Below are 25,236 nucleotides of genomic sequence, written 5' to 3' on the forward strand. Positions count from 1 at the left end.
AGGCCATGACAGAGTACTCAGTAGAGTTCCCTGTGCTATACAGTAGGTCCTTATTAGTTATCTGCTTTCTGTATAGTAGTGTGTATATGTCAATCCCAATCTCCCAGTCCCTCCCCCACTTTCCCCCTTAGTAACCATAAGTTTGTTTTCTACATCTATGACTCTATTTCTGTTTTGTAAATAAGTTCATTTGTACCAACATATAAGTGATATCATATGATATTTGTCTGTCTCTGCCTGGCTTACTCAGTACGACAATCCCTAGGTCCATCCATGTTGCTGCAAATGCAGGCTTCATTTTTTAAAGGACAGTATTTAACTGAAACCGATGCTGGTTGCAGTGCTTAGTAGCTGGGCAGAAAGGTCAGGGGCCAGGAGAATGTCACAGGAGGAGGTGGCTTCCCGTAGTCTGTCCTCTCCCACCTGCTTGTGGCCCTGTCTGTTGGGACTGGGAAGCGCAGGGGACCATGCATATTGTGCCGCTAAACAGAGAGTCCACGTGGTCAGCTGTGTTCTGTCCAGCAGACGACACTGCCTCTTGACCCTTCTTGGCGGTTTCTGACAAGCAGTGCTGCTAAGAGTCCTGAGTTGTAAATTGTTCCAGGTCTCAGGCTTCCTGGCCAGAACAGCACGGCCCATCAGTTTCTAGCTTTAGAATAATAAGAGGGAAAACAAACGGTATTTCCTGGTGAGACAGCATCATCATAAGTGACCAGACAAATCCTGCTCATAGGTCAATCTGCTGTGTAGAAGGTACTGTGCTAAGAGGTTGATCATTCAAATTGCTCTCTGCCTTTACATACCTGGGAAACTAGTCGGAGAGAAAATACAAACACAGACACACAAAGAAAATAACCATATACACACACAAAAATCGGGCGTGTTAAATGGCCAGACGGGCATATGGAACACTGGTTGTCAAAATGCATTTGTTCCTCAGTTTGATGGTGGATACCAGCTTAAGAATTTTTGCCGTGTCTTTATCATCAGAGCACTTATTTACTTTTTTGTTTATATACGACTCCAAAAAGTATCTATTTAAGCTTCTTCCTAAGTAATAATATCTGCAAAATCACATGGTTTTCTTCTGATACATTTTTTTCCTGATACACTTTAAGTTGAACTATATGAAGCTGCCGATATTTCACTGTTTTTAAAAGCATCCATTTCACGTAGCTTAAAGTAAACACAACTATTCAACATTTTAAACAATGGTTTCATGAGTCACATTAAATCCCTGGATATCATACCGGAGGAACATATCACCCTGGAGGAGCTCTGGAGCTGGAGGGAGCAAGCAGTTGTTAAGAGTTGATCTTGTAAGGTTTCTCCTAGGAGGGGGCCAGGATGTGAAGCTGGAAGGAGGGATGCACAGACGAGAGGGGAGAGCAGGAATCACAGGGGAGAAGCCGTCCGTGAGGACGGGTAGGGGGCCTGAGTGCGCCACCAGTGGGAAAGGAAAGCCGATGGACCAGAGAGGGTGCTCCGGACTCTGATGTAAATTCTTAATCCTCGCGTTTATTTGGCAAACTGTTTTCAAAACACATGAGCAGGGTTTTATGACCCTTCTGAAGATTTCTGCAGATTACTCTGTTATGATGGTTAATACCTTAAGCAGGGTCAGGTAGCGTTTCTGTTAGGGAGTATGCAGTTGTCTGCAGGGGGACCACAGTTGGAAAGAGCTGTGTAATGCAAGTACCGGAGGTGTGAATTTGCACGCAGACAGCTGCGTGGGGTGTGAGGCTCCGTGGCTGTCTCCCCCTTAGAGAGTCAAGCTTCCCAGGCTGTCAAATCCCAGAGAGGGCTCTCCTGCCAAAGACAGCAACTGACGGGGTTGAGGTTCCCTCCAGTTCATTCCAGAAGCTCCCCTGGCCATTCCTGCGGATGTCTTTCCACCTTTCTGGCCCGTCCCTACTGTGCTGAAGATTCCAGCCTCGGGCTCTCCTCCTTACCAGGTGGGTAAGGAGGATAACACCCAGCAGATTCCCCAGCGCTTACGGGGAGGGTGAATCAGAGGTCAGTTTCCCAGGATCAGTTTCCATGGCTGCCGTGCCTGCAGGCCCAGGCTTAGCCCTGCCCGAGGTGTGTTCCAGCAGAGAACGTGGAGCCATCTGAGCATTGGGCCCTGGAACAACAGGAACTATATTTTCTTGGAATAAAAAGAAAACAACTTTGTCCTCACGTGTTGGCAAAACTCAGAGCGCTTCAGCTGTAGAAATGTGTCCTCATTACTTTTAGAGCTCAGTGTCATTTAGGAAAGTATGGGCAGGACTAATTATTTCCTTATATTTAAAGAGAATAAGTTTGTGTGTGTTTTGACAGTTTATTGGCATTTGGTATCCAGTGTTAATTATTTGTGTCTGTGGCAGAAAGAACATGGCAGGGCTGCTCCCTTGCATTGATGGTCCCTAGACCCAAAAAAAAGCTTTGAAGGTCGAATAGACACCAGCAATAATAACCACAAAAACAGTCAACCCATGAATTAATCTCAGAGCCAAGATGAGGGCCAAATTACCCACATATCTTTAAAATGGTACAGTTACTTTATTTATCGTGAGTCCAAGGACACCATAACTCCTGGTGGTGATTATATATCGTGTTCCTTGAAGATGCAGTGGACTTCACTTGTATGAGTCATTCAACAAATTTGTATGTGCGCATTTTAAAATGTAGATCTTAGTATCATTCAGGTATGGTGAAGCCAAGAGATCAGGAGAAGGCTGCCATTGAAGATATAGTGTGTCACTCACAGTTCCTAAGAGGAGAGAGTATGCGTGCCACCCTGGGAGGTGGGTGGGCCGAGGGGGAGGCACCAGGGTCGGTCAGGATGCGGAAGGAGCAAGGGAAGAAAGTGGGCAAGAGGCTTCGTGATAGTTTCTGAGAGAAGGAACGGGTGAAGCAGGGTGAGCACGTGTAGGATTGGCTAGTTTGAATCATTTCATCGGGCTGTCTTTAGTTGTCCGGTGCCTAGCCCTGGGGTGACTAGGGCAGGGGGATAGTGGAGTCTGTTGAGGGTATGAGCTCTGGATTGGCTAGCTCGCATTTGAAGATTATGCCCCTGTTGTTTGCTGTCTTTAGGAATTGACCAGCCCTGGGAGAGGCAGTCCCTCCAGTGTCAGGAAGGGCCCAGAGGTTAAAGCATCAGGAAATAGAAACGATAAAAAAAAACAAAAAAACTAATGCAGTATGTATATATATGTACACACACACGTACACAGACATACACACTCATTCTACTTATTCAGTGCATTTGTGCGGGGGGAAGGGAGAACGCATGTCTACTGTGTACCAGACGCGGTTTTGGTTGACGGCGATTGAGCAGGAAAAACATAAACAATTTTTAAAAGTCAGCTTGCCCTTATGGAACACCAGCGTGTCAAAGAAATAGTTATGTAATGTAACCTCAAATACTGAGAAATCCTATGGAGAAAGATATAGCTGGTGGAAGGACAGAAGAGAACTGAAGTTACTATTTTTGGTAGGTCAGGGACGGCCTCTCTGCAGAGGGTGATATTTCAGTAGAGAAGGGACTAAGGGGCTAGAAAAGGGCAGATGTCCAGGCATCTGGAGGAATCACAGGTGCCGAGTCACTGAGAGGATCCTGCTTGGCAGACTCAGGGAACAGTAACAAGGCCCGTGTCCTGGGATCCCCGGGAGAAGGGGGGCTGTAGGAAAGGAGGCGGCAGAGGTGACCGGCAGGCAGAATCTGAAGGACCTTGGAGGCCATCCAAGGGCAAAGGGAAGCTGTGTGTGCTTCTGTGATGCTAGAAATTCAAACCCTATGAAGGTAAGAGTTAAGCTTTGGTCTCAAAATGCAAATTAAATAGCTGTCTCCTCGCTATTTTCTTTTACACTATTCAATTTTTTCAATATTTATTTGAGATGGCTTTGTTTGCAAATGGGAAAGCTTACTGTCTTTCTCCCCAAAGTTTTACATTTGGAAATTTTTTTTTTACAGTTGAAAACAAACAGAAACTTACCCATATAATGCAAAAAGACAGCTTTAGATCAGGAGTGTTGGAAAGTGACTCTCTGTACCGCTGAGTTCCGTGGCGTATATGTGGCATTTAAATAAAATGAAATACAATTTGAAAACCACCACACTTCTGAAAATCTAGAAGAAGAAAAAAGATCTGGGAACAGTCAACAATTTGCTTTCATTTTCTGTTAAATCGTGATTTTTTTTTGCACTTGGTATTGTTTACTAAATATGAAGTAACATCCACTCACAATCTACTTAACATAAGCGCGCCCAGAAAGAAAAGCTCATTTCACATCTAATTGTGGATACTGTTCCTTTGTTAAAAATTCATAGGGTTTATAAACGTGTCCATTAAGTACCGGAGTCTCCGTTATTTCCCCAGCTCTTTTCCCACTGCCAATTCTGATCAGAATTTTAAAACACCCCTCTCTCTGAAGGTGTTCTCTGAAAAACAAAAAGCCGGGGGGGGGGGGCGGGTGGGGAGGTAGAACTTATGAATATAACTAGAAAGACCTCCTGACCAAATATACTGCAGTTTCCTGATTTAGTTCAGTATATTGTAGGTAAATGGACAGGGGCAGACCATCTTCTGTTAACCTCAACATCATGTTACTGCTCTAAAGTTCTGCCTCTCAGTAATCTTTAAATGTGGTATCAACTAACAGCTGGTCGGGTGGTTTGGTTGTTTTGCTTTTTGGAAAATGGAGGAAACTGAAGAGTAGGCAGTAGGCAGCTTCTTCTCTGTTCTGGTTCTAACGTCCCTCCAGCCACATTAGCGAGACCTAAGTCACGTGCCACTTCTTAATCCTGGGCATGTTGTTTGCTGCAGGGGACAAGACAAGCAATACTCTGCAGTTCAGTGTCTTGGTTAATCTCCATGTGGGGCCCCTATTGCTTATACTTCATGTGCTTTCATTGATTTGGGTCAAGAATATGCACATACTAGAAAACTAATGGCAGGGAATTCCCTGGTGGTCCAGTGGTTAGGGCTTGCTGCTTTCACTGAGTGGGTCTGGGGTCAATCCCTGGTTGGGGAAGTAAGATCCTTCAAGCTGCATGGCATGGCCAAAAAGAAAAAAGAATGAACAGTAATAAGAAAATATATAAAAAACTATTAAAAAAGTAAATTAAATTTAAAAAAAGGAAGCAAAAAAAAAGGAAACTAGTGGAGAGTATAAAATAAGACTGTGTAACTGTACATAACAAAACTGTGATCACGTGGCATGGAGGAAAAACACTTTTCTGGATTTCATATGTAAATTTACAGCCATTGTATTACACTTAATATATTTCAGAAATCACCTTTTCTCCTCATATGAACGTATTTTTGTAATTTAACTCAGCAAGAAGCTTGCAAATTCTGGAACAATTTGAGCTCAGTACAACTCTGATTGGAAGGATCGACTGTAACCTGTATTTTATCCTGCATCACATTTCAGTATTAACTCACATCTTCTCTCTAGTTTGCTGCCCTGCGTAAAACGGCCTACTCATCTCCCTGGTTCCCGAGTGTGTGATCCAATGGCAGATAACGTAGATAAAAGATCCCTGCTGCTGTTGGCCATTGTTCTGAATTTCATTTAATGGATTAAGTCATCAAGGTGATAATACTACACGCTTTTCCCACGTTTGATCTCCTGGACCACAGGAGTTTACAGACCAAAACAGCGATGCTACTGCCAAACCCTGCCACTCACAGCCTCCAACCACCTAGCTTATTATTCTGGTGTCCTGTGAACCAACAATGAATCAAGCCAAAATACTGATGGAAGAAACCCAGAGAGACCAGAATGTGGACTTTTCAGGGGGGAGTAGTTGGTGTGAAGATGCGCTCACAAAATTGTCATTGGTGGAGGTTTTGCTTCTGTTTTGTAATCCAAAGAATTCCTCTATGAGAACCTATCTAAAGGGATCTGGATTTTAACTAGCAAAATGTCTCACCGTGTTGCCAGTAATGCTTCGTTTCTTTCAGTTCCTCCAAGAGGCATTATGCGTTAGCGCCTCACATAGCTCGTGAGATGAGGAGTGAAGGCATGCAGTGGAGAAGCTCAGGGAACCGGCCCGGGGCGAACTTGTGTTGAGAGCTCTCTTGTGACGTACAAATTGCGCTGTCAAACTGCTGTGCACATTTTTACAGGAGAGGCACAAAGGGGGTCCCCAGACCAGCTCTCAGGGTTTAAGGCTATCTTCACTGGGAACGAAAGAGTGACTGCCACAATGGTACTGATCCCCTGCTAAGCACGCAGTGGGAGTTGGGCTCAAGTGTACGTCACACAGTAACGCAGACCCTTGTGCTTCCAGCCCCTCCAGTCGCCAGTCCCCTGGGAGAGGAATTAGAAGTTGGGATTTCTGGTTCACTCAGCTCCCAGCTTTACCCGGCCCCGAGGTACCCCCATTTCCTACTTCCTGTAGCCCTCCTTCATGGTGGAAGGCAGAAAGCAGGCTTGAACTCCGGGCCAGCCTGGTTGCCAGCTGCCAATGGAATGAGGTAGCTTGTGAGGTAAGAGAGGTAGGATGGGAAGGGGTGCTAGCACAAAACGGGTGCGGAAAAGGAAAAGAGGAGCAGTCACCTGACTCTGCCTCCCAGCCATCCCCCTCATACGGCCCTGACCAGCCTTTCCATCCCGCCCTCTTTATCTCTCACTATCGTAGTTCGTTAGGTGGCAGAAATGTGGTGGGAGTGTTGGTAAACTGGAGATTCCAACAGAAGTTGTCTACACAGGGATAGCAGTTCTAGGCAAGCCTCAATGGCGATGATACTTACACCAAGCTCTCAGCTCAGACCACAGATCGACCCTCATTATGTGTATTTGGACAAAATTAAGCCCAGTGTGGGGCTAAAGCGTCTGTGAGGTTGTCAGATAAAGCCTAACCCATTAAAACCCTCAGAGTGTCGATCAGCCCTAAGTAGACGTCTTATACATATGTTCCCCACCTCTGTTTCTCTAGATGCACAATGAATATTCTAAAAAAAAATGTGCTTCTCCATAAAGCCCGGGTCTTCAGATGTGTCCCGGCAGACGTTTCTGCTGATTTGCTCAGATTCTTTCCCCTGTCTATCTACTTTTATAACTGAAGTAGAAGGGTTGGGATGGCTGAATGGGGGTGAGGTGAGGGCCGTGCAAAGACACAACAAGGCTTGCAGGTCCTGATGACCGAGGGATACTCAGACCCTGCCTCTACTTCACCGTGACAGGCTGTCTCCTGGCACAGTGTCAGTGCTAGCATTTTTCCCTCCAAGCATCTCTGGCTTCATGTTTGCCTGCTGCTCCAGCAACTCCTGGTTTCAGCCTACTTGTCTTTCTCTTTGTTGGGCAGTGGGGGAAGGAGGAGAATGGTGGGCGGGGGAAGCAAAGAATCTTAGTGATTTTTCCTTCCTTCCTTCAAGACTAACAATACATTAATAAGTAGTTATATCCGGAATCCAGTTGTTGTTTTCTTATAATAGGCAGGCTCTGAAGAGTATCTAGTTTGCCACACTGCAGCAAGCTCAAGTTTGCTAATATTTTTTTTTCATTTGAACTATAGTGGACTTATTATGGTAGTTTCAGGTGTACAACATAGTCAGTATTTTTGTTATGGAGTATGTTATACTCCATATAAAGTAATTATAAAATATTGGCTCTATTCCCTGTACTGGTACTGTATCTTATTTATTTTATACCTAGCAGTTTGTACTCTTAATCCCCTTCCCTCTCCCCACTGCTAACCACTAATTTGTTCTCTACATCTGTGACTCTGTTTCTGTTTTGTTGTATTTGTTCATCTGCTAGCGCTTCTTACTTTGCAAACTTTTTGGAGACGGGGTCTGTGTCTTGCTCACCACTATATCCCTAATCTCAAGCACAGTGACCCACATACAGTAAGCATGTCATAAAGATCTACTGAGTGAATGCATCCCTGGGGGACGAACTAACCCTTTACCCCAGACTCCTCCAGTCAAACCAAGAGGGACCTCCTAGTCTGGCTGTTTGTTGGAGAAAAGTTCCCCAAATCTACAACAATAGAGGTCCAGGCTAAGACAAACTAAAGCCTGGGCTCTGCCAGTCGTTAGCTTTGTGACCTGGGGTAAATGGGCCGGTCTTAATTTTCTGAAACTTAGCTTTTCTTCTTTTGCAAAAAAGTGCTAATAACATCTGTCACATAGGTTGTTGTGAGTTTTCATGAAATCCAAGATGTGGGACTGTTATATAGTAAGCTGTTTTCCCGCTGGGTGCCTCTGGGGGAGGGCTGAGGGAATGATTCTCCTTTCACTTTATAGACTTCAGCTTTTTTCTTTTTTTTTTTTTTAACTCATTCCAAGCATTAGTATTAGTAAAAATGCCTTTAAAATAAAAATGTCCTTATAAGAATATTAGTTTCCATCTACCTGACGTATTGGGATGTTTATTCTCAGATTGAAAGGAACTGCGTCGCTGCATTTCCATGCAAATCTCACTACTCAAAAAAAGGGCAGTTGAATTAGCTGGTAAATAGGAAGGGTAGCAAGTGTTTGGGGAGCGTGTTTGAATGAAGATGGTGTCTCCTATTAAATAAGGGTTTAGTATTAGGAGATTTTGCTGTGGGAAGTCTGGAAACAATGCTACACTTAGTTTTCATGTTGATTCTGTATCTCACGGTTTTATCTACCCTATTTTTAGCTTATTAATAATTAATAAAACTCTTTGTGTTGTAGAGATTGTGTCAGATTGATGTGCTGGATAAGCTCATGCACACATGTCTGCTTCATCATGCAAGTAATAAAATCATTATCGTGATTGCATTAATGGGCCAGGGCCTGGTGAATATCGGCAGGTGGCAGCCACGTGGTTCTCAAGTGCCGTCACCTCATACCCTGCACTGCTTAACCACCACTAGTTGCTGCTTATTTTCTTAGTCATCATTTTACAGTAAACATTGTCTCATGATAAACCATAAAATTTAGAAGTGAACAAGAACGTCAGAGTTCTTGAAGAGCACGTGATCTTTTTCATTAAGGCTAGAAAGGGGAAAACGTGATAATGCTATAGTGGGAATTCTTTTAAAATATCTGTTTAGGTTGGGTTTAAGCCATCTAGCTGTGAAAATAATAAACCATGGTAGCAATAGCAATATGCTGTAATTCCCACGGAGCCCATTCAGCATAATTTCTTTTTTTATATACATAATAAAACCATAAATAAATATGATTACTCTCAGCTCACATGAAATTACTTTCAGCACCAGATGTTTTTCTCTCATACCTGTCTCCTTTAGGGTCAGTTTTTGCTTGCCCCCCACCATCACCACCGGTAATATGTGAGTCATCTGTGAATAAATAACTGGGGGTGGCATTGGATCTTGAACTTGAGTTTGGCGAGTTTGAGGGGAGACGGATCTTTGTCTGTCTCACACGCAATAGGCAGGAAGGGGCCAGATGGTGCCTCAAAACAGCCACTTAAAACTCCTTAGGCTCCAGGCGCCAGCAGCTTTCTTCTGGAGGCCTCACCCCACATCGTATCAAACATACAAAATGCACTCACGTGTGACATTCAATATAATTTTGTCTATAGGACTTTTGGACAGGATTTTTCTTTTTTGGTGGGGGGGGGCCGTGCTGAGCAGCATGTGAGATCTTAGTTCCCCGACCAGGGATCGAACCTGCACCCCCTGCAGTGGAAGCGTGGATTCTTAACTGCTGGACCGCCAGGGAAGTCCCGGACAGGGTTTTTATAATTCTGCCTTTGAAATTATTTTCCTACAAGTTGCTCATTTCATTTACAGCCAGCTCTGACTTCTCCATAACCGTGCGGGCTCAGAGACTTTTTCCAGTGCGACACAGCCCCACTTACAAATGATTTCTAACTCAAACGATGTCTGTATGGATATTAACTTTGCTAATTAGAGAAGTTGTCAGAATACAAGATGCATAGGTATTTCATTAAATAACCATTTGCTTTTGATCGTGCGCATTTCACTGCAGGTTGACACAAACCATTTTCAGTTCTCCAGCATTATCGTAGACCTCGGTGCCTTTAGTGCCTTGTTGGTAACACAGCCGTCGTTAGAAAAATAGGTGACTTTCCCAGGGCCGGATGCGTTCTTAATGTGGAAGATAGGAGTAGAGAAAGAGATTCCATCTGAGGAGCTTAGTCCTCCAAATGCCACCCCCTTGTACAGAGGAAGGGTTTCTATTAAGACATGCTTAAGGGGCAAATAGCACTGAGTGTCAGAGAGTATGAGTGTTCGTGGGAGAAGGTGGGGTAGAGCAGCACATTTACACCTTTCTATGGGAGGAGAGAGAGAGAAAGAGAAAGAGGTGGGGGGAGCGAAAGGAGAGGGGAGGGAGGAGGGAAGGAAGGGAAGGAGTTACGGTTTTAGCAGCAGTGTTTTACAGTGACCTTCAGCCTTGTCTTCAGTGCTGGAAGCTTCCCGTCAGCGTTTATCCCACCCCCTCTTTTTGACTCTTGCCAGACACAGCCAGTATCAACTAAAGTTTGCCCCATTTCCTCAGGATGCTCCCTGCCAGCCTAGAATTTTCCAGTTGGATATCTTGCTGCACATGCATTACTCGTGCCCTAGTAGCCCTCCCCCAACTAGCCCAACGCCATGTCACCATCTCTGACTCCCTGAAGAGGAAAAAGGACCGACCATCCCAGGGAACCCAAGGCCCCCACTATCCTGCCTACTGGTTACAGAGCATCAGCAAGGGCTGTGCGTGCTCATTTCGAGAAGAAAAAACAAGGTCTCCAGCCCCCGGTAACACGCTAGAGGTGAGGTGGCCTGCTCAGGGGGCGATCAGCTGCTGCGGGGCTAATGCTTTATTCATTGTGTTGCAATGGCATCATTAAGAGCACATTAGTTTAAAGAGTAACTAATATGTTCTTGGTGAGAAACATTAAACAGGATGAGCAACCAGCTCAGGCCGGTCATGGTCTGATCCAGGTTTTATTGCAGGTAGATTTCCATAGATTAAAGAGCTCTAATCAGGGCTTTTTGGAAAACAGATAACTCATTTACTAGAGTTTGCAGCCATTTAAGGGTCAGTTTTCCACCCACTACAATTAAAATGTTCCACTTTGTAGCTTAATATGTTTTCCGTGGTTGGGTCAAGGTGTAAAATGAGTGTGTAATGAAAAAAAAATGAATACAAAACAGCACAAATTATAGAGTTAAATATACTCTGCTTTCCCTCACATAAGAAGATAATAATGTTCACAGAAAGCACTTTCTGTACATAAGTGTGGCTGAAAAGACCAGTATGTGAAGGATATGCCTTAACACACTATGCATTAATTTAAAAATCTTCTTGGATTTGTGGCGCTCTCCATCGCTTATAGAGGTTACCTCTCCTGACGGCTGTGTCTTTGAAGCCAGAAATCCACCTGAGGTCTGTTTCGGAGGCGTTACCCCCTTTCTCAAAAGGACTCTTCCTCTGGTCTCTCTGCTGCTCTCTATCGGCAGCCTGTAGTTTTACCATTTCAAGTGAAGCTTTTTTGTAGTTCCAGCTTTCTGTAACTTTTTGAATGGGAAGGGAAGAGAACAGAGAGGGTGCCAGCAGGAAAAAACTCGTCGTTTGAGTGGAAGCAAGGATTCTCTGATACGTCCTTATGTATTTTAATAAACTTGTCTGTGACTTACTTATTTGGCGGTTATGCCTCAGTGTCCCTATTCAGGGTCTCGAAGAGCCCCAAGGCCTACACGTGACTGTAGAAGTAGGATTGAAAGACGGAGCTCAGCTATCTTGTTTTCTAGATAAGGACTTTGCTGCAGGGAGACTTCTTGAACTGTTAAGGCTATTTTGAAACAGTTGCCTGTCAGAAACATTTTGGGGACTTTTGTATCTGGGAGAAGTTAGAAGTGATGAACTCTCAGGTTGGAATCTTGATGTTCTGTGAGCTTGGGTGTGTTTGTCCTGATTGATAGGTATCCATTAATGAGGGGAATTAGTTGACCCATGTCATGTTTCATAAACAGTCTTCAAGTATAATATTGCCCTTCTCAGAAAATCTGAAATATACTAAGTATGGAAGGTGTCTCTACAAAGACTTTGAAATGACATATTTTTATCATAGTAGCTTCCAGTCCTATTTTCTTTTCTTTTCTGTTTTTAATGGAAAGAGAAGTACTTTACTCCTATGGTCTCAAACTTTCTCTTTTATTATATTCTTCAATTTAGAAATATAAAGTATAATTTTTTTTAAAAAGCAAAGAGTTCCTGAAAACAAAATAATTTTACCTCTGTCATTTCTCTACACTTACGTATGTAATGCCGAATAGTATTTTTCTTTGTATCAAAAGATAATTGGCGGGCTTCCCTGGTGGCGCAGTGGTTGAGAGTCCGCCTGCCGATGCAGGGGACACGGGTTCATGCTGTGGAGAGGCTGGGCCCGTGAGCCATGGCCGCTGAGCCTGCGCGTTGGGAGCCTGTGCTCCGCAATGGGAGAGGCCACAACAGTGAGAGGCTGGCGTACTGCAACAACAACAACAACAACAAAAAACCAGATAATTGGCTTTATCTGCTATCCTGCCATGCTGGTTGAGTTATCCCTTTGGCAAAGTTGGTTATTTTGTTTGAATGCATCATTACAGAGGGAGGCCTTCTGTTTCTCTCATATTCATTCTCTCTTTTTCTCTTTCAACACTGGGTTCTTCGAAGACAGGTATGTCATGGGCAAAACTTTATCATCCATTCAGTAACCGTTTCCTCCCTAAGCTGGAAGGATGACGATCTGTAGTTTAAAATTGGCTACTAGACAAAGTAGAAAAATGGAGGATGTAATCACAGACCCGTAATGGCATTTTGTGTTTGAGAAATGGCCAGACCTGCTTTTTATCCTCTGTGGTGCATGCCACATTGAAACTTTTCCTTTCTTCCCCTGATTTCACTTCTTTAGCACTATAGGTATATGCCTTTGTTACACTAATGCAGCACTTAATGGACCAGGCGATGCCGTTATTTATAGATTTCAGCTTCTCCAAGGAGCAGCTGGGAAGAAGTCTCACAAAAGGAGAACATCGCTGTAACCTGCTTATGACCCTACATTGGTTACCAGGGAGGTGTGGAATCTTAGATCTTGGAGAAGGACTTGTTAAGTACACCAAGAGCTTATCTGGAAAATTCTCACATTTTTAAAAAGTTGTCTTTGATACTTGTCTGTGTTCTAGTTTCCAGCAGCAATTTTCCCTTTTGTGTTCTTTAGCTTTCAGACCTCCAACCTTTGAGACTGGACCCTGGAACTGAATTTTGTCTTTTTGTTCCATTATTACTTCCTTCTTTCCCTTTCTTATTTTCCTTTTTACTTTCTTTTCTTCCTTCTATGCCTGAATTTATTTGAAAAACATACGTGTGTGTGTGCGTGCGTGTGTGTGTGCGTGCGTGTGTGTGTATATAAAATTGTATATATGGAATTTATATGATGATTTAAATACATTTTAAATTTATAAATACATTATAATTTTATATGTATACTGCGCATCTGGCATATTCTAGGTACTATGCTTGCTCCCTGCAGGGATGCAAAACTGGCTAGTTTCCATGATCATTCTAAGCATGTTGTTTATTAGGGACATAGACATAAACAACTAATTAGGATATGAAGTTACAAGTGCTGGTATAGAGAAAGGTTCAGAGCACTGTGGGAACACAGAGGAGGGAATACATACCTCCTTTGTCTTCTTGCCTTAAAGGGCAAACTAAAAACTACTTGGAACAGGAATGGCATTTTTCTCCTCAGGTGCACTGTGCTGTGAGGTGTGTCACATCATGACCCCTCTGAAAAGAGTTCAGTGGTTTTATAAACATGTGAATAAGATATTAAAGAAGGTCATAGGTCAGGTATTAAAGAAGACCTTTTGATTTCATGGCTTTGATAGAAAGTACTGCAGGGTCCATCACTGCCTGAATCTATCTTAACCCAGTTCCATCCTCTGCCCATACTGTTTCCAAGAGGTGACTTTTCTGTCCATTTCCGAGTAGGATCTTTCTAGCTTTATTTGATATAATATTCCTACCTTGCAATTTTCTTCATCAGAAATTCCCCCACAAAATCTAATTCCTCATAAACTTTAATATAATTTAAATCTCTTCTTCAAAGTCTTAATCCTTTTATTTCACACTAATCAGGAGACATCAATCATTAATAACCAACATCCTGTATATTTAGCAGACGTGAAAACTTCATCATGCGTTATCACGTAGTACCTTAGGTAGTCTCTGCTATCAGCTGCCTCCTCATAACCCTCTTCAAGCTCTCTCCTCTAAAGGGTACCCACCATCCAAAAGCTACTCCCATCTGAGAAGTAAGCAGCAACATAGACTTTGCTGACATTTCTGTAGAGGGCCCAGGGGAAAGGTTTACATTGTATATTTCCCAGTGAAGCACCTCAATGTCCGCTTTAGTCATTTCTCTTCTCTGAAGTCCCCTTTTCTCATGAGTGGCTACCAAAGATCCCTTCTTTCTTTCCCGTCAAAGCACTTAGCCTTAGTGTCCTTTTTTTTCTCTCTCTTTTTTTAGCCACATTTTTTTAAAATAAATTTATTTATTTTTGGCTGCATTAGGTCTTTGTTGCTGTGCGCGGGCTTTCTCTAGTTGCAGCGAGTGGGGGCTACTCTTCGTTGCAGCGTGCGGGCTTCTCACTGCTGTGGTGGCTTCTCTTGTTGTGGAGCACGGGCTCTAGGCGCGTGGGCTTCAGTAGTTGTGGCGTGCGGGCTTCAGTAGTTGTGGCGCGTGGGCTCAGCAGTTGTGGCGCGCGGGCTCTAGAGCGCAGGCTCAGTAGTTGTGGCGCACAGGCTTAGTTGCTCCGTGGCATGTGGGATCTTCCCGGACCAGGGCTCGAACCCGTGTCCCCTGCATTGACAGGCGGATTCTTAACCACTGCGCCACCGGGGAAGCCCCTTTTTTTAACCACATTTTGCAGAGCAATTCTTCTCTGCCTCGAAACTTGCAGATTCCACCCATCTCCTAGATCAGTGTAAGAGGACCCATTCTCCTTAGAAGCCTGTTTAGTAATCCTCTACCATAATTTAAGCATGTCTTTGTGATCCTTTTGTGTTTGAAGAGATAATAGTGAGAATTTTTGTAAAACTGATGAAAGACATTAGGCTCTTCTGGGGTTGATCCTCAGTGGTAGAATTAGTCTGAATTACTTCATTTACCATTATAGGAAGTAGAAATGTCTCCCTTATTCCTAAACGGTTGCTTAAAGATCATGGGGTTAAAACGTAAGTAATGTCTATTTAACAGTACTCTATATTGTTTTAAACTGTGAGCATTTCCATAACCTCAAGAGAACATCCTACTGATTACATGGAGGTCAAAGTGAGATATTTTCTTAGTAATAGAAGCAGAAAGTAGAACTTTGGATGAGAATGCATTTTTCTTTTTACTAGAATATAAAACATAATAATGCTAGTGAATACTTCCTGTAAAGTAAGAGAGTTTCAGATGTCATATGAAATGTTTCCTTTGGAATGAACTCTCAACAAGACGTTAATAAATCAGATTTTCTCACTATAATTATTCTTCTATTGAAGTAGGTATAAACCTAAGGACTTGAGTCAAACAAAATCATCCTTTTAAATTAACGAAAGAAAAATTTTCAAGACTTAACTCATCTCCACCCCCTTTTAATAGGAATCTGTGTTTTGTGGACAGTTACAGATGGATTTTATTACTCACGGTGTGTGTGTGTGTGCGTGTGTGTGTCTGTCCTTGTGTTCCTTGGGACCTTAGACAGGTAGAATGAGTTGTGTTTCTTAGAGCAGGAGAAGCCTGTGTCATTTTTTTAGGCCAAATAATATTTTCTTAGGCTTGGTGAGTTTCAAAAACTATTTGCCCCATTGATACAGCTCAATGAAATTCTGAGCATAAATATGTCTTGTTGAACAGTTATGAAATTGGGTCTGAGGTTTTGTACTTGAATGTACCTTAACAAAGAACAGGTTAGATGTCAGCTGAAACCTGGACAGAACTGTACTGTTATCCTTGGCATTTGTACATCTGATTGTACAAAAGCTTCACTGAAAGCTGTAAGTAGAAACTGCCGATTTCACAGTTCATCATGAATCTCTTGAAATCGTTTGCAGTTGCACAGGTAGGAAAAGAAAACCCTAGAGAGAAAAATGTATACATCTTTTAAATTACATTGTATTATTTTATAAAGGAACGGTGAAAAGGAAGAAATATTCTGGTACAATTTAGATGTGACACAGAAAACTAGGGCAACACTTACTTTTAAAAATATCAAGTGTTACTCACTGTTTTAAAATTAATTACATAATTATCCAGTAGAACACAAAGATCCCAGGGTACCTTAATGGAAACACTACACTTTCAAATAAAATAATAATAATTAGCACCTACTATATTCCAAGTGTTTTATTAGCTGTAATTTTTAACTCCCCACATCTCTGTGTGTAAATAAACATTAAGAATATTAATCTTTTCTATAGTTTAGAAATAAGAAAACTAAGGCAGAGACATTCATTGGAATGATGAATTAGGCATTATGGCCTTGAATCATTTAAAGAGGCAGGTACTCAGTAGGAACAATAGATGTTCGTAAAGTATAAAAATCACTCTTGTAACTATTCATAAATTACCAGGTAGTAATTAATTTAAAATATCACCTTTCTCCCAAACCAAATCACTTTAAAATTTTTGAAGAATTGAAAGGCATCCTTGGGCTTCCCTGGTGGCACAGTGGTTAAGAATCCGCCTGCCAATGCAGGGGACACGGGTTCGAGCCCTGATCCGGGAAGATCTCACATGCCGCGGAGCAGCTAAGCCCGTGTGCCACAACTACTGAGCCTGTGCTCTAAAGCCTGTGAGCCACAACTACTGAGCCCGCGTGCCACAGCTACTGAAGCCTGCGCACCTAGAGCCCGTGCTCCGCAACAAGAGAAGCCACTGCAGTAAGAAGCCTGCACACCGCAACGAAGAGCAGCCCCCGCTCGCCGCAGCTAGGGAGAAGCCCACACCCAGCAACGAAGACCCAACGCAGCCAAAAATAAATAAATCTATTTTAAAAAGAATTGCAAGGCATTCTTGAGTCTATTGGAAATGCCTAAGACATGACAGAACTTCCTTTAGAGTCACCATTCTAGGTACATGGCAGCCACATGAAGTTGTATGTCATTCAAACCGTTGGATAGGGACATTGAAGAGATGTCATACATAGAATGTCACCCTCTCATTAGGGGATAAATTCAGGTTTACAAACCACAGCTTGCCAAGGAAGCAATACTTTTTGCTTTTTTGCTTTTGTGATGAAACAGTAGCGGTTTTGTTACTATTCCCGGTGAAACAGTATCAGTCTTAAAATGGAGATGGAAAGCGTGGGTAGAAGCTAAGGGCCACCAGGACACTCGATTCCCCTTAGTAATACCACAGTCACTAAAGTGAAAACTAACACTGGAACAGGTATAAAGCCAAGGAGAGCTACCACCACCCCTCAAATACTGTAGTGAGAAAGGCAAAGTGAAACATGGCCAGTCAGGCACAAGTCATAAAGCCTACAAAGTAAAGGGATATTCTCTGATACAGTGTTCCAGAACTGCAGACTCATTGGACAGAAAAAAAAGTTGTCATTAATGCCAGTTTGGGGAGAGCTTGAGCTAGAAAAAGAACCAGCCAACTGAACTTCACTGGGGAGATCAGTAAGACAAATAGTGACCTTGCAGTGATCTCAAGCGCCTCTCCTCCTGGGCCATCTGAGCAAAAGCATGAACACATTGTAGCCTGACTTTGCTTTGGTGTTCTGAAATGGCCGGAGGTGGAGAGAGGAAAATGCTTTGAGGTTTCACCACAGAACTGTTGCTGGTCTGTGGCTAGCTAAAGGGCAGGCATTTTGGTTAGCTATGTATTGATGTTATTGGGTGTGTTTTATATGGTGAGAATCTCTTTGTCTGATGGCATCCACCGCCTGGCATAAATGATGCATATAATATATAAACACGTTCTGAGTTTATTTGGGTGGTAGAGTCTAATTGCGAGGTTTGAAACGTTTGTCCTGAGTACACTTTGCTCCCAAAGTTGAAATCATTCACTACTTCTTGATGAAGGTGTTTTATCTTCCTGATAGACTATTGGAAATAATTCCCCACCATCTCTCATTCCCCTGTGTCTGAGGGCTAGGGATTTGTGGAGACCATAGAAACGATTTGCTCAATATCCACCTATCCTTGAGATATTGAAACCTGAGCTTCCATTTGAATTAAACTTTTACTCACCTGGCAGTAAGGGTTTTTTTGTATGTTTCTCGGTTTTTTTGAGAATACAGTGTTCAAAAGGATCACTGATTCTTGCACCTAAGAATCAAAGAAATAAAAGAGCATACCATAAAAGGGCCAAACGTCACACTAGATACACTGACAGACTATAACACTAATTCTAAAATATATATTAGCAGAAAGACAGTTGAAAAACATTTCTAAATTTGTGCCTAAATAAAGATAAGTACTTCGAATTCAGTTGTTCTACCAATCGACTTAAAATTCAAACTTCTCAGATCAGCCATCCAAGTGATGTGTTTTGTCTTCCAGTCTTGAACTGGTAAAAGTGCTTTTAAAATATGTACATAGGAATGCTATGTCTTTGCATTTTTAAGGATGGAGAGAAGGCATATAGCATTTTATAAATGGTACAACATAGAGGGACCCTTTGTAACTTTAAGTAATGTTTTGTTTTTTTGTCTTTTTCAGAAAGGTGCTTTGAAAAGTCTTAAAAATACATTTCTATATAAGCTGTGCAATTCTCAGGAAAATTCAGACCAAACAAATTGCGGCCAGTTAAATTTATCTTGTCATAGAACTAAGAAAACAAATGCTTTTCCTCTGCTGCCCCAGCACCCTCTGCGTCTTCTTCGACGGGTGGGCAGCACGCCATTCTTTCCTTTTGCCTTTCCTGACGATTGTAATTTGGGCACACTCTTTACCAATCTCACGGGGAGTAGCTCCTTGCTTTTTTTTCTCCCTCTTCCCAACTTTTTCTCCCTCTCTGAATACATTTCACAGATGACCGTCTTCGAAAATAACAACATCAATTAATTTTTTAACTTAAAAAAAAATCACATTTAGCCCCGAGTCTGCCCTCTCCATTGATGTGTCATGTGCGGAGCAGGCTGTGAGGGTCTGATAAGTCCCGTTTGTGAAGTCTCTTCAGTAGGAGGCCAGGCACTAGCTGCTCCACAGACGGGCTGTTTATTTCATCCAGCCCTGCTCCGGGTGGTTTGACAGTTGACCTGCACATCTCCCGGTCTCCAAGACCAGACCAGAGAAGGATGCAGCTTCGCCTCTGTGCCTCCCACTGAAAGCTGTTCTTTGTCGTTTATTTGTTTGGTTGTTGTTGTTGTTGTTGTTGATTTTGAATAGACCACAGTTTTTCCCATGAGAGCTCCCCCAGTTAACGATGACACTTTCTCACTGCGCTGCTCTTCTTCCCCTTTTGCAGAATCCGATGATCTCCGTGGGGACCCTGCACTCAGCCATCAAAGCACTCCCGCCCCTCAGGATGCTCGTAATTCAATAGTAGATGCAGGCGGCGTTGAAAGCATCACACAGTGTCCCCAGCAGCTTCCTCAGATGATGGCTGCAGGTAAATGTCGGTGGCCAGCACTGAACACAAACAAGGCATTTTGCGTCTTAGTGGAAAGCCTCCCCAGCCATGAAAATAAGTATTGAACCAGGAGCCTGGGCTCCTCAAAGAAACCAGGCTCTGGAACTAGTGAACCTCAAAGAGCATTCAGTCAAATTTAACTTATTTTGCTGACCTTTTTTTTTTTTTTAAGCTCTGTGCTATTTGTCTTCAATATTATTTATTTGTTTATTTTGTTTTGATGAAAGCCTGTGCTTATAAGAAATATTTTGGGAGTCACTTTAGAAGGACACCTGCGTTTCCTTAATGTACGTATGTAAATAGTTTGTAAAGGACGGAATGTGTTACAAGGTAACACTTAATAAATTCAGTCAGGACCAATTTGACTGCTTGACATCTGATTTTAGAGATTTTATTAGACGGTTAGAGGGTGTGTCTGCTTCAGAATTACTCTTGGAAACAGGCTTATTCTAAGCCAATTGACTTGTTTTACCCACAGAGTCCTCTGGCTTTGCCTCTCCACCGGGGAACTTAACTAATGTTTCACCTGGAGAAGGAAGCGATTCTTCAGTTTTTTCCAGGGGTACTTCCTTAGTGGCATGCTGTGTATAATATAAACTGCATGTCCTTCAGTTTCCTCCCAGAATGTATTTGGAAACTCTTTTATGTTTCCGTCTGGAGAAAGCACCGCTGTAGGTTACAGTGCTGTTATTTTTTGTGGTTTGGGAATGTGCTTAAACGAAGCCTCACGTCTCTAGAAATGCAATTTGTTTTCAAAGAGACACCATTGCCTGTGGACTCTAAGTCAGAGTTTCTTCCCCCCTACCCCATCACAGCAGCCGATGGTTTGGGGAGTCTCGCAATCGACACGACCCAGCTGAACATGTCAGTGACGGACCCCACCGCCTGGGCCACCGCTATGAATAACTTGGGCATGGTTCCCGTGGGGTTGCCTGGACAACAGCTCGTGTCAGGTAAGCTTTCTCTTGGGTTGGGAGATGCCTGCAACCACGCCACTGGGTGTGGGCGACAGGCGCCTTGGCCGTCTTTGCACGCGCAGGTGTTGAGCCCGGTCTGGGACTGATGACCGGGGCATGGTCAGGCAGGCTGTATGCCTGAGATTCTTCTCATCACCTCGCTCTTCTGCCTAACAGCCATTCTCAGAAAAAGCCACACGCGGTTATCTCTCACCGATGGCGCTGCAACACCAATTTTGTATTTTAAATGGGTAAATAGAAGAGCTAATATTTGCTTTCCAATTTACAAAACTCTTCCACAGACGTTACGCCATTTGATTCCACAGCCGTCTCCTTGAGACAGGTATACGCTTACGGTGGGCGTGGCTCTTGTTCATGTTCCCATGTTAAAAACAGGGAAAGAGGGGTCCAGAGTTTGGGTGACTTGTCCAGCACTGAAGCGGCAGAACTTAGAAACCCAACTCAACTGACACTGCATTCCCTGTTTTCTTTCCGTCACACTTTGAAATAGTAATAACAGTCGTGTATTCGATATAGAAAATGTTTGGAGATGTCACAAAGTAGAAGGTCATTTGAAAGAGTTGATCATTTAATTTAACACATGTTTATTGCAGATTTTCCATGTGCCCTGTAACAAGTGCTTTGGGAAATAGAAAAAAATATATATATAAGTGTCCTCGAGGGTTGAGGGAGCATATCTCCCCAAACTGAAAAACACAGCGACAAAAAACAGCAATAAAGATAATGTGTAGAATCAGGTGCTAAGAGGTGGTTCGGTAATTTCCAGAAGGATCAATGCCTGGGGCTCTGAGGGAAGATGTTATCAGGGAGGTGGGACTTGAGCTGTCTGGAAAGATACATAGGGCTTCAGTATTCACTTAACTCATTCAACACACATTTTTTCCCCCTACTTACTTATTTATTTATTTTATTTTATTTTACTTATTCATTTTTTACAGCAGGTTCTTATTATTTACTTTATACATATTAGTGTATACATGTCAATCCCAATCTCCCAATTCATCCCACACACCCCCCACCCGCCGCTTTCCCCGCTTGGTGTCCATACATTTGTTCTCTCCATGTGTGTGTCTACTTCTGCCTTGCAAACCGGTTCATCTGTAACATTTTTCTAGATTCCACTTATATGCGTTAATATACAATGTTTGTTTTTCTCTTTCTGACTTACTTCACTCTGTATGTCAGTCTCTAGGTGCATCCATGTCTCTACAAATGACCCAATTTCATTCCTTTTTATGGCTGAGTAATATTCCATTGTATATATGTATCACAACTTCTTTATCCATTTGTCTGTCGATGGGCATTTAGGTTGCTTCCATGACCTGGCTATTGTAAATAGTGCTGCAATGAACATTGGGGTGCATGTGTCTTTTTGAATTATGGTTCTCTCTGGGTATATGCCCAGTAGTAGGATTGCTGGGTCATATGGTAATTCTATTTTTAGTTTTTTAAGGAACCTCCATACTGTTCTCCATAGTAGCTGTATCAATTTACATTCCCACCAACAGTGCAAGAGGGTTCCCTTTTATCCACACCCTCTTCAGCATTTGTTGTTTGCATGTTTTCTGATGATGGCCATTCTGACCATTGTGAGGTGATACCTCATTGTAGTTTTCATTTGCATTTCGGTAATAATTAGTGATGATGAGCAGTTTTTCATGTGCCTTTTGGCCATCTGTATGTCTTCTGTGGAGAAATGTCTATTTAGGTCTTCTGCCCATTATTGGATTAGATTGTTTTTTTAATATTGGGCTGCATGAGCAGTTTATATATTTTGGAGATTAATCCTTTGTCCACTGATTCATTTGCAAATATGTTCTCCCATTCTAAGGGTTGTCTTTTCATCTTGTTTATAGTTTCCTTTGCTGTGCAAAAGCTTTTAAGTTTCAATAGGCCCCATTTGTTTATTTTTATTTCCATAACTCTAGAAGGTGGGTCAAAAAAAGATCTTGCTGTGATTTATGTCAAAGAGTGTTCTTCCTATGTTTTCCTCTAAGAGTTTTATAGTGCCAGGTCTTACATTTAGGTCTTTAATCCATTTGGAGTTTATTTTTGTGTATGGTGTTAGGGAGTGTCCTAATTTCATTCTTTTAAATACAGCTGTCCAGTTTTCCCCACACCACTTATTGAAGAGTCTGTCTTTTCTCCGTTGTATATCCTTGCCTCCTTTGTCATAGATTAGTTGACCACAGGTGCATAGGTTTATCTCTGGGTTTTCTATCCTGTTCCCTTGATCTGTATTTCTCTTTTTGTGCCAGTACCATATTGTCTTGTTTACTGTAGCTTTGTAGTATAGTCTGAAGTCAGGGAGTCTGATTCCTCAAGATTGCTTTGGCTATTCAGGGTCTTTTGTGTCTCCATAGAAATTTTAAGATTTTTTTGTTCTGGTTCTGTAAAAAGTGCCATTGCTAATTTGATAGGGATTGCATTGAATCTTTAGATTACTTTGGATAATATGGTCATTTTCACAATATTGATTCTTCCAATCCAAGAACATGGTCTATCTCTCCATCTGTTGGTGTCATCTTTGATTCCTTTCATCCATGTCTTATAGTTTTCTGAGTACAGCAGATCTTTTACCTCCTTAGGTAGGTTTATTCCTAGGTATTTAATTCTTTTTTGTCACAGTGGTGAATGGGCTTGTTCCCTTCATTTCTCTTTCTGATCTTTTGTTACTAGTGTATATGAATGCAAGAGATTTCTGTGCATTAATTTTTGTATCCTGCAACTTTACCAAATTCATTGATTAGCTCTAGTAGTTTTCTGGTGGCATCTTTAGGATTCTCTATGTATAGTATCATGTCATTTGCAAACAGTGACAGTTTTACTTCTTCTTTTCCAATTTGTATTCCTTTTATTTCTTTTCCTTCTCTGATTGCCATGGCTAGGACTTCCACAACTATTTTGAATAATAGTGGCGTGAATGTATGTCCTTGTGTTGTTCCTGATCTTAGAGGAAATGCTTTCAGTTTTTCACCATTGAGAATGATGTTTCCTGTGGGTTTGTCATATATGGCCTTTATTATGTGGAGGTAGTTTCCCTCTGTGTTTTTATCATAAATGGGTGTTGAATTTTGTCAAAAGCTTTTTCTGCATCTATTGAGATGATCATATGGTTTTTATTCTTCAGTTTGTTAATATGGTGTATCACATTGTTTGATTTGCATATATTGAAGAATCCTTGCATCCCTGGGATAAATCCCACTTGATCATGGTGTATGATGCTTTTAATGTGTTGTTGGATTCTGTTTGCTAGTATTTTGTTGAGGATTTTTGCATCTATATTCATCAATGATATTGGTCTGTAATTTTCTTTTTTTGTAGTATCTCTGTCTGGTTTTGGTGTCAGGGGGATGGTGGCCTTGTAGAATGAGTTTGGGAGTGTTCCTTCCTGTGAAGGTTTCTGGAAGAGTTTGAGAAGGATGGGTGTTAGCTCGTCTCTAAATGTTTGATAGAATTCACCTGTGAAGCCATCTGGTCCTAGACTTTTGTTTGTTGGAAGAATTTTAATCACAGTTTCAATTTCATTACTTGTGATTGGTCTGTTCATATTTTCTATTTCTTCCTGGTTTAGTCTTGGAGATTTATACCTTTCTAAGAATTTGTCCATTTCTTCCACATTGTCCATTTTATTAACGTAGAGTTGCTTGTAGTAGCCTCTAATGATGCTTTGTATTTCTGTGGTGTCCGTTGTAACTTCTGTTTCATTTCTAATTTTATTGATTTGAGTCCTCTCCCTCTTTTTCTTGAGGAGTCTGGCTAAAGGTTTATCAATTTTGTTTATCTTCTCAAAGAACCAGCTTTTAGTTTTGTTGATATTTGCTATTGTTTTCTTTGTTTCTATTTCATTTATTTCTGCTCTGATCTTTAATGATTTCTTTCCTTCTAACTTAACGTTAGTTAACCTTATAACTTTTGGGTTATAAGGGTTTTGCTTTGTTCTTCTTTCTTTAGTTCCTTTAGGTGTAAGGTTAGATTGTTTATTTGAGATTTTTCTAATTTCTTGAGGTAGGATTGTATTGCTATAAACTTCCCTCTTAGAACTGCTTTTGTTACATCCCACAGGGTTTGGATCATCGTGTTTTCATTGTCACCTGTCTCTAGGTATTTTGGGATTTCTCTTTTATTTCTTCAGTGATCTCTTGGTTACTTAGTAATGTATTGTTTAGCCTCCATGTGTTTGTGTTTTTTACGTTTTTTTTCTGTGTAATTGGTTTCTAATCTCATAGCATTGTGGTCAGAAAAGATGCTTCATGTGATTTCAGTTTTCTTAAATTTACCAAGGCTTGATTTGTGACCCAAGATGTGATCTATCCTGGAGAATGTTCCGTGTGCAGTTGAGAAGAAACTGTAATCTGCTGTTTTGCATTGGAATGTCCTATAAATATCAATTAAATCTATCTGGTCTGTTGTGTCATTTGAAACATGTGTTTCCTTATTCATTTTCTGTCTGGATGATCTGTCCATTGGTGTAAGTGAGGTGTTAAAGTCCCCCACTATTACTGTGTTACTGTTGATTTCCTCTTTTATAGCAGTTAGCGTTTGCCTTATGTATTGAGATGCTTCTATATTGGGTGCATATATATTTATAATTGTTATATCTCCTTGGATTGATCCCTGGATCATTATGTAGTGTCCTTCCTTGTCTCTTGTAACTTTCTTTATGTTAAAGCCTATTTTATCTGATATGAGTATTGCTACT

General features: G+C 41.8%; 1 protein-coding gene across 9 annotated transcripts in view; it reads left to right on the forward strand.

Annotated features, from left to right (window-relative positions):
* ENOX1 (ecto-NOX disulfide-thiol exchanger 1) overlaps window positions 1-25,236 on the forward strand; it is a 609,053-nt gene that overhangs the window by 376,177 nt on the left and 207,640 nt on the right. For all 9 annotated transcript variants that reach the window (XM_079902712.1, XM_079902713.1, XM_079902711.1 and 6 more), the window contains 2 exons: window positions 19,393-19,536; window positions 20,373-20,510. In XM_079902712.1, the coding sequence (XP_079758838.1) occupies window positions 19,393-19,536; window positions 20,373-20,510 (282 nt within the window). The remainder of the gene's footprint in view (window positions 1-19,392; window positions 19,537-20,372; window positions 20,511-25,236) is intronic.

The sequence above is a fragment of the Stenella coeruleoalba genome, assembly GCF_951394435.1.
Source record: "Stenella coeruleoalba genome assembly, chromosome: 18".
Classification (NCBI taxonomy): Eukaryota; Metazoa; Chordata; class Mammalia; order Artiodactyla; family Delphinidae; genus Stenella; species Stenella coeruleoalba.